This window comes from Salvelinus alpinus, chromosome 12, assembly GCF_045679555.1.
Source record: "Salvelinus alpinus chromosome 12, SLU_Salpinus.1, whole genome shotgun sequence".
Taxonomy (NCBI): domain Eukaryota; kingdom Metazoa; phylum Chordata; class Actinopteri; order Salmoniformes; family Salmonidae; genus Salvelinus; species Salvelinus alpinus.
The window spans coordinates 33,923,009-33,933,103 of record NC_092097.1 but is presented as its reverse complement, the minus strand read 5'-3'; the positions used below and the strand labels follow the sequence as shown (position 1 = coordinate 33,933,103).

The window sequence follows — 10,095 nt, the reverse complement described above, 5'->3', positions numbered from 1 at the left end:
TGGGTGACGTACATACCCATAATCTGCCTGTGGGTGGGTGTCTGGCTGAATCTAGCGTCAAGGATTTTAAATTAAATTGCCGAAAGTGTGATCAACGACATGAGATTGTAAGTGTAACATTCAAATGTTATAAAACCCAATGGCTTAAAGATACACTTAAGAAATTGGTCCGCCATTTCCCAGTTGGTAAAATTCTAATTGCCTAATTTCAGTTTGTCACAAAACAAACTATAGGCCCCAAGTATAGTGTAGAGAATCATTGCACCATCTAAACAGCGTTGAAATATCTTTTCCATAACAAAAAATATTGTATTTTCAGCTGGTGTACAAAATCGAAAGTATAGGACACAAAATTCTAAACTTAAAAACGGGAAGCATGGAAATAGCAGACCAGATTTACTGCTTCTTGGAGACTTGCTTTCGCTTACAATGACATCTCTATACCTCACATTTATGTGAATTGTCGGGTCGCCCAAAAAGTTTGTCTGATTAGTTATTATTCATGTCTTTATACAAACCCACTTGTGTGTAATCCAACACTAAAACAACAACTCCTGATTGTTGTAGAAATATATTTCCATCAAAGTATGAAAAACAGATGACCATGACAAAAGATTAATACACAAAATAGAAGAGGAATGGGAGTTGCTGGAGAAAGTATAAATCAAACCTTTCCATCATTCACAGGATACAATTAATCAAAGCAACAAGCACAGCAACCATGTTGAACAACTTTACTATCTAACTATTGTTACAGAATTTGATTCACCATCTGCTTCAAGAGTAAGCTTGAGAACATTTAAACTCCTGAAATCATCCAGAGTGATACCATTTTTCCCCCCATTGCTACAACCGTCTGTTAGAAATACTATAAATAGCACCCGCAATTACATCTTCTAAATATGTGTATGCGACCAATACACTTGATTTGAATTCATTGCAGTAATATATACATTACAAGAGTGTTCTACCCACCTGCATAAGGACAATATAAATTGAGGCATAAAAGCACAAATGTGTGATAATATAGTTGATGTCATGAGTTTTCTTAACAGTAGTTGCCCAATAAGTTATACCTTGCATCTTGTGAATGATAGAGCAGATCGAGCTAGTGTGTCGAGTTCTACAATCTTCAACTCCCCCCATTCCTGTATTACAGACAGTAAGCACCTGGTGCTGGAGCTGCTCTGAATAGTCTGCAGCCCCACTAATGCGGTGGAAGGTAGTTGTGTATAAAGCTGAGCTGTGTGAACTGCAGGATGGAATCATAGCTCATCATGAGGGATTTCCAGAGCATGGTCGCAAAGGTCTGCAGAGAAAAACCATCAACGAGTTACATTTTGGTATTGATTTTTCACATTGTATTCCAAACACAATTTTGTAAGAGGTGTATCCCCAATAGCAGTACACGTAGTCTCTGGTGGTCAATATAATGTATTGGATCAAGTAAGATGGTGGTATACCTGTTCTCTTGCTGCAGAGTTTGTCTTTCACGTTGTCTGTTTCATGGGCAAAGAATTCGATGATCTCGTCTTCATATTGTTCAACGATGGTCTCACACTACGGGTAAGACAGAGAAGATAATGGTTAAATAAGATGTAGTGGGGGACACATTTCAGTGAGATGCAGGAGCTTACAGTACAAACATATGGATGTGGAAAGTTTCCACTGCATTGGTCTGCTGTCATCAACTGTAGTCATTATCATTCACTACATCAGAGGTTCTAGAATGTCACACTGATGAGCTATAGCGTGTCATGATCCCTAGTCCCTACCATGTGAAAATGAAAACAAAATGGCTACCCACAGCAAATTTCAGGCTGGATGTAACTCTGGAATCCAGTTTAGCCTCTGAGAGGTCCATGGGTCTGCCGTTCCGAGACGTGACCCTCTCATAGGTCTCCCTGCTGGTGGTGGGGTCCAAGCGTTCCCTGTAGTCCTTCATCCTCTCACATACCTCCTCCATTAGCTCCAGGAGGTTACCCTCAGAGCGGGCGAGAGGAACCTGGGGGGAACACAATGTTGGTGAGCTCAACAAGAGAGAATGATAACCCTATAATAGGAAACACTGTGACAACACATTACTATGTTTTAAAAACAATGCTGTATAATCCCAGCCTACAAATAAATAACATTGAATGTGTAAAATAAGGCCAATGAAGGAGCCAGTAGCCCTCAGGTACACCTACCTCTCTAATAGACTGGCTACCATCTGGGTTGATTCTAAAGGACCCGGTCTGGATCATTTTGTTAGGATCCACCTGAGATATTGCCCACTCCATCTCATCCACCATGGCCCTACACGCTGATGGACAATAGCGAAATGTTAGGTAGTTTAACGAAGGTATGCGGACCAAAAGTGGACGCACAATGTAGAAAATAAGGGGTTTGGGATCAAATTATGAGATTAAACAGGATCTAGTGTAGTAAAATGGTAGAAATCCAAAGACTTACCTCCACATTTGAGATCCTGGCCCTGCCTGGCTCCTTGGCAGTGGTTTACAAGGAGAGCAAGTAGCACACACAGAGCAAGTGATTGCAAGGGATGCCACATCTTCATCTAAGCAAAATTAGAGAGCAGGGGGGAAAAAACACAGCAAATATACAGAAACAGATAATTTTATCAATATTATGGAGACATGCAAGTCATTTCTCAATGAGTTGTCATAACATTCTGGGGAATTGTTCGGGAACGTTTCTTTTTTTTCAAGTTCAGGGACTATAGCTAGCTAATGTAAATCAAAATAAAAGAATGGTAAATCACACTCACTGACCATTCGTGCATGCTACTGTGCTGAACCGTCTCTGACGTGTAGTAAAGACAAAATTCAACATTTAATGATCATTAATTACCTGTTGTTTGTTAATTTCAGCCACCGCTACAACGATTTGGAAATCTTAATTCCACGCTGTTCCATCGCATTAGGTAAAAACTGGTGACGTAGGCAACGGCAGGGACGCTACCAAGAGGTGTCCAAGTTTATGCCAGAGACACTTAGGACCCAAACCAAATTTAATCAGAGACCCGAAAACATAATTCGATTTCATGGCAAATATCCACCGGTCTTTAATGTAAAAAGTCAGACGCATCACAGTCAGGGAAACGTACTTTTTATTTAGAATATTAAGTGTATTGCATTCTAATCGCTAATGTGCAATGGTCCACGGCTGTCTTTCGTTTCGCCAGTTTGCGTTTAGAACGCCAAACTGGTCATGTCCAGACGGGATACAAATTTTGTGAAATTGTCAACAAAAAAACAAAAACATTTTGCTAACCCAAACCTTTCTCCTAACCAGTTACGTTAATTCGCATAACCTGCTGAGCAATGAATGAATCAACATTTACATAATGGGTACCTGGAATAAAATGGGAGAGGGTCATTCTTTTTCAATTTCAGTCAAGGGGAAGGTTAAGTATTTTTGAAATCTAGTCCAGAGGAGATTTCATATCATTTGTAATTGATGAAATTTCTATACTTATCAGTGTTTTAGAATAAGTTGCTTATTATGCTATATATCGACGTGTGCCTTTGAAATATAGTCCAGGGGAGGGTCATATAATTTGTAATTGATGAAATGTCTATATTTATCAATGTTTTAGAATAAGTTGCTTATTATGCTATATATCGATGTGTGCCTGATGCCGCCCCTATCTGATTCTTCTTTGGGCGTGCAATATCAAGTGCGCCTATATCCTATTTGAGTGTGGTCTCAATCAAATGAACCATAGCCTAGCCTATAGGCTGTGAAGTGCATGATAGGAGAATCACAGAGCAAAGTTATATTTCTAAGTTAGTTGATGGAATGGTGTAAATAAAACAAGACTGCATTACACACTGCAATGGATATTCCAACCCTGAGCCCGGCCTGCACTGCTCCTGCTGATCAAAAACTATTTCGTGTGCTGCATAACCAATCGCTGTGCTGTGTAAGTATACCGGTGGCAGTTCGGGAGGAGAGGCAAAGGCTTCTTCCGATTTTTTGGATTAGTCTGTCCAAAAAATGCGCGCAGACTAGCCTATAGCCTATGTTCTGTTCATTTTGATGAGGAGGACCCGAGGTCAAATTTGATAGCTTGCTACTACTATAATTGATTTTTATTAAAAACAATATGTTTCTTGCCCATTATGTATTTATCAGAGTTATTGACCTCACAATAAACCAGATTCCAGTAATTTACATTGTGGTGCTGAAACTTGAAACAGCAGCCAGAAATGGAAAGCACATGGTGCTAAAATTAGGCAAATTCGAGTAGGCATAATTCATTTAAACCATCTTCATTTTAATTAGACTTTACTAACAAGGAGGGCTTTGTTTTGGGGCCTATTTCTTCCTATTTCTATAGCCATAGATGTATCTCAATTCCTCCACCGTGCACTCTTTAAATAGCCTACCTCTGTTAAGTTAAAACCAAGACTACAATTGAGGGGTTATGAGAGGGTATGCCATAGGCCTACGTTTTTATTCAAGAAAATGGCAAAAAGCACAGGCCTACCCGTTGTTATTTTAAAATCCGATTATATAAAGTTTTCTATAACGCTTTGGTCCGCAATGCTTTATGCTAGAAACAAGCTGTAAAATACCCAGAAAATACATGACTCATATGGGGATATCATTGTTTCGTTTCTTTGACATTCAGAGGCTGAGCTATAACCTTCTATAGCCGAGGAGACAAAAAATAGACTTTGCTTGGGAAGTAATCTAATTATGTCAATATTAATTGATTAAGCTATTCACTTTCTGTACAATATATTTTTGGGAAACACTTATGACTTTCTCTCGTTGGGTTAAGCCACAGAAGAAGAGTAGCCAGCAGTTAATGCTTACATTTTTCTGCTTTGGTAGGCCTACTCTGACTGGGGTGGAAAGGTAGGACTAACTTTTGAAGGTACCATGCTCAGATTCCTAATGGCGTCTCAGATTTAATTATTTGCAAACAGGAACAGTTTCGTTGCAAAGACACTGATTTGGCATTGGAGAAATATAAGATGAACACAGACATATCTATCTGTCCATTCTTAACCTGTCATTTCAGTCATTTGTGTGGTCTAAAAAAAATCTGCTAATTTGTAAAATGACGTAGAATTGCATGAAATGTTTATAAAAGGACATTTTTCTCAAACCTGCAAATACGATAATAGATTCATGCAATGGTTTTACTATACAGGAGATCTTTCCACCCCTATGGTGGTCTGCGAACCCACAACCTTCTGGCCCGCAGCCCTGTGCGCTATCAACATTTCTACTTTGGCATGTTATGCTTGCTAAATGAAGAACATTTACTAAAATTGCATATCTAAGGCTCTGGTCTGTCCTAGGAGTGAGGGTAGACGTTCTCTGCTATCCACTTTCTTTATTTTGAGTATAGGGGAGGGTCACTTGTTTTTTTTTTCAAGCATTCAGGGAGGGTTTAGGTAAAATATATTTTGCTGAAGGGAGGGCCATCCATTTTCATTTCAGATGTCCGATTTTCTCCATGTAACCCTTATTATAAATAACGTTCACTATCTAAGTTCTCCTAACCTGCTATGAAAAGTCAATTTTGAAAAAAGCTGTATCCCATCTAGACAAAACCCTCCAAACTGAACCGAGTATACATTGGTCACCGAGGTAAAACCCGATTCAGGTTGGATATTCTCCTGTAGTTTATCTTACGTCCACCAACAGCAGTTAAGGTCCATCAACATAATGACAAATCAAATGTTTTAAAAATCAATAGCTCTTTAACCATTACAACTTTCAAAACTGGTTCTAGCTAACATACACACATTGCACACACTTTTTTGTCGATTTACATCTCGCAATATTTTAAATCATTTATTTACATTTTTTTTATTTCAATAGCTCCTTGGTCATGTGACCTACTGACCTCAAACAAGGTTCAGAATGTCCACTGAATACACTTCTATATTGCACACCCTTTAGTTTGTCCATTTTCATCTCACACGATTTTACATTAATTTGGTAAACATTCTAATTTCAATAGCTCTTTGGTCATGTGAGCTGCTGACTTCAAACAAGGTTCAGAATGTCCACTGACTACCCTTGTATATTGCATACTCTCTAGTTTGTCCATTTTCATCTCACATGTTTTTACATGAATTTTGTCAACTTTAGAATTTCAACAGCTCCTTGGTCATGTGACCTACTGACTTCAAACAAGGTTCAGAATGTCCACTGACTACCCTTGTATATTGCACACCCTTTAGTTTGTCCATTTTCATCTCACACAATTTTACATGAATTTTTCAAACTTTCACATTTCAATAGCTCCTTGTTAATGTGACCTACTGACCTCAAACTACTTTCAGAATGTCCACGGGCTGCCAGAGACGGGCGCCGCGAGGCATCCATTGCGGAAACGTGCCGATCCCGGAGAAGCTGGCGGGAGCCTCGGGGAGAGTTCTCTTTTCTTTGTGAAGGGCAGGGTGCACTGGAATGGGTTCTCTCTCGAGAGAGGGGCCCATGCCATGGAAAGAGTCGCGGTTTTGGCGGCATCCGGTGAGCTCTCCCTGGCCCTTGAAAATCCGGGGGAGAAGGTGTAAATCTCACGCCGGGCCATACCCATATCCATATCCACCGCAGGTCTCCAAGGTGAACAGCCTCTGGCATGTTAGAACAATGTAGGTAAGGAAAGTTGCCAAAAATGATCTGTATTTTTGGGATAAGGATTGGCTCTAAGGTCTGAGTCAGTAAGGCTGGGGTGCGAAGCAGGGCTGGGCTCAAGCCGCGGCTGTGGGAACAGTCGCTCCGTCGCCCTCCTCTCGCCACCACTGGAAGTTTGTTGTGCGGCCCATCTCGCAGTCTCTCGTACGTGGTCTCGCAAGGGGCTGTGTGCGGTGCTTCGTCAGGGTGGTGTCCGTCGGTGGGCCGAAGGCGGACCGGTGGGGGGTTTGGTCCGGCGGTTCGCGGCGGCAACTCTGGACGCGCGCCGGGCTCTTCTCACGGATCTCCCCAGTTACAGCGCTCGCCGGCCCCACACATTGTAGGTGGGGAGGTCTCCTCTACGCTCACTAGACTTGAGGCGGAGAATAAACCTATTGGCCCCGCAGTGACAGGGCATTGCATGGATCGTACGGCTCATGCCCTACGAAGTGGGGAGAGGTATCTCCAGCTTGTCTGGGGAGGGAGGCCTACATCTGATGTGGGTAGTACCATCCACGCCCAATGATTAGCTGCGGAACCATAAACAGAAGAAGCCTAGGTTCCCACTGGGCATAGATCACTGAATGTCAACTTGATGAAATTCAAAGGAGTGTACCCACCTGTCACGGTCGCACTCAAATTACCCATGGGGTGACTGTGACCCCTCATGTCAAAGTGAGGAATATCGATGAAGCGCTGGTAAAGGTGGTTCCTACGGTTCTTTCCAGCACACCTGCAAAGTGTAGTTTGCCTTGGCCGCCACCAGACAATCTATTAGCTCGGCAGTGTGCTGGATGTGGACATGTGCTGAAAGAGAAAATAAATTAAAAACAGAGTATTGCAAGATGGAAGTGTTACTTTACAAATATGTGCAAATAGATCCATCCATTATCTCATATGGGGTATACCTTTATTTTTGTAGCACTTCTGAAAGAATTCCCCAAAATCTCGCAATAGTTGAATAGATCATAATGGTTCTCACCATCTGCAGTTCCATGTAAAAATAGGAAGTTCTTGTCCCTCAGATTGACCACATCATGCAACAAAGATGCAGCCCGAAAATACATGTTTAATTAAGACTCATGTATTTGGTTCAAAGGAAGACTAAAGGGACGATTTTAGTGCATTTGAGAGAGGCTGCTGCCAACATCTTCAGTGTCAGAAGTCCACCAAATGCCTGGGGTACTCAAATGCAGTTGTGACAATAGACAGAATACTGTTTTATCTAACATGGATGATCAACTTTTTTTCTAGAATCAATGCAGCAATATAGCAGGAAATACGACCCTATACCTTTCCATACAAAGCAATCCTTCTGTTGTCAATGTGGGGCAACTCTAACAACTACTTGTAACAAAGAAGTGTCAGGGGCTCCATCCCTAATACACACAGACAGAGAATGTACGAAAAGAAGTGGAATCAGGTTAGGTGGAGGAGAAGTAAGTACACTGAGGAAGACATTTAGGGAGTTATGGAGCTTTTGTGTTAATGATTATTATGATTTGTACGACACCTGTGATATCGATCTCATTGTTGTGAAATATTAGCTTGCAAACTTAGGTCTATGGTACCATGCCAATTTCTTATCTCAGTGCAGAACCCTTAAAGGAATTTTTCACCCATATTACAAAATTACAAATTAGTTTCCTTACCCTGTAAGCAGTCCATGGACAAGGTCTGACAGCAATCCATTTTTATTTTATTTTATTTTCACCTTTATTTAACCAGGTAGGCCAGTTGAGAACAAGTTCTAATTTACAACAGCGACCTGGCCAAGATAAAGCAAAGCAGTGCAACAAAAACAACAACACAGGGATAAATGGGATAAACAAACGTACAGTCAATAACACAATAGAAAAATCTATATACAGTGTGTGCAAATGTATTGAGATTAGGGAGGTAAGGAAATAAATAGGCCATTGTGGTGAAATAATTGCAATTTAGCATTAACACTGGAGTGATAGATGTACAGATGATGATGTGCAAGTAGAGATGCTGGGGTGCAAAAGAGCAAAAATAAATAACAATATGGGGATGAGGTAGTTGGGTGGGCTATTTACAGATGGGCTGTGTACAGGTGCAGTGATCAGTAAGCTGCTCTGACAGCTGATGCTTAAAGTTAGTGAGGGAGATATGTCTCCAGCTTCAGTGATTTTTGCAATTCGGTCCAGTCATTGGCAGCAGAGAACTGGAAGGAAATGCGGCCAAAGGAGGAGTTGGCTGTGGGGATGACCAATGAAATATACCTGCTGGAGTGAGTGCTACGGGTGAGTGTTGCTATGGTGACCAGTGAGCTGAGATAAGGCTGGGCTTTACCTAGCAAAGACTTATAGATGACCTGGAGCCAGTGGGTATGGTGACGAATATGAAGCGAGGGCAAGCCAACGAGAGCATACAGGTCACAGTGGTGGGTAGAATATGGGGCTTTGGTGACAAAACGGATGGCACTGTGATAGACTGAATCCAATTTTCTGAGTAGAGTGTTGGAGGCTATTTTGTAAATGACATCGCAGAAGTCAAGGATCGGTAGGATAGTCAGTTTTACGAGGGTATGTTTAGCAGCATGAGTGAAGGAGGCTTTGTTGTGAAATAGGACACCGATTCTAGATTTCATTTTAGATTGGAGATGCTTAATGTGGATCAGGAAGGAGAGTTTACAGTCTAACCCGATGCCTAGGTATTTGTAGTTGTCCACATATTCTAAGTCAGAACCATCCAGAGTAGTGATGCTAGTCCGGCGGGCAGGAGCGGGCAGCGATCGGTTGAAAAGCATGCATTTAGTTTATCTAGCATTCAAGAGCAGTTGGAGGCCACGGAAGGAGTGTTGTATGGCATTGAAGCTCGTCTGGAGGTTTGTTAACACAGTGTTCAAAGAAGGGCTAGATGTATACAGAATGGTGTTGTCTGCGTAGAGGTGGATCAGAGAATCACCAGCAGCAAGAGCGACATCATTGATATATACAGAGAAAAGAGTCGACCCGGGAATTTAACCCTGTGGCACCCCCATAGAGACTGCCAGAGGTCTGGACAACAGGCCCTCCGATTTGACACACTGAACTCTATCTGAGAAGTAGTTGGTGAACCAGGCAAGGCAGTCATTTGGGAAACCAAGGCTGTTGACTCTGCCGATAAGAATGCAGTGATTGACAGAGTCAAAAGCCTTGGCCAGGTCGATGAAGACAGCTGCAAAGTACTGTCTTTTATCGATGGCGGTTATGATATCGTTTAGGACCTGAGGTGCACCCATGGCCAGCTCGGGAACCAGATTGCATAGCGGAGAAGGCACGGTGGAAATCGAAATGGTCGGTGATCTGTGTTAACTTGGTTTTCGAAGACTTTAGAAATGCAGGGCAGGATGGATATAGGTCTATAACAGTTTGGGTCTAGAGTGTCTAGGCAGCTTTCCAATCTTTAGGGATCTCAGACGATACGAAAGAGAGGTTGAACAGG

The 10,095-nt window shown here is 41.7% G+C and overlaps 1 protein-coding gene across 2 annotated transcripts; it reads right to left on the bottom strand.

Moving 5' to 3' along the window:
* Positions 1 to 555: 555 nt before the first annotated feature.
* Positions 556 to 3,083, bottom strand: LOC139535945 (protein canopy homolog 2-like). 2 transcript variants are annotated; one of them, XM_071335932.1, is made up of 6 exons: positions 2,854 to 3,083; positions 2,455 to 2,560; positions 2,190 to 2,305; positions 1,808 to 2,005; positions 1,464 to 1,560; positions 556 to 1,309 (listed from the first exon to the last, which is right to left on the bottom strand). In XM_071335932.1, the coding sequence occupies exons 2-6, from the start codon at positions 2,558 to 2,560 to the stop codon at positions 1,266 to 1,268; spliced, it is 561 nt and encodes a 186-aa protein (XP_071192033.1). In that variant the 5' UTR covers positions 2,854 to 3,083; the 3' UTR covers positions 556 to 1,265. The 2 variants fall into 2 exon arrangements, with proteins under 2 accessions (XP_071192033.1, XP_071192032.1); XM_071335931.1 differs by lacking the exon at positions 2,854 to 3,083 and adding an exon at positions 2,775 to 2,807.
* Between the last annotated feature and the right edge of the window lie 7,012 nt (positions 3,084 to 10,095).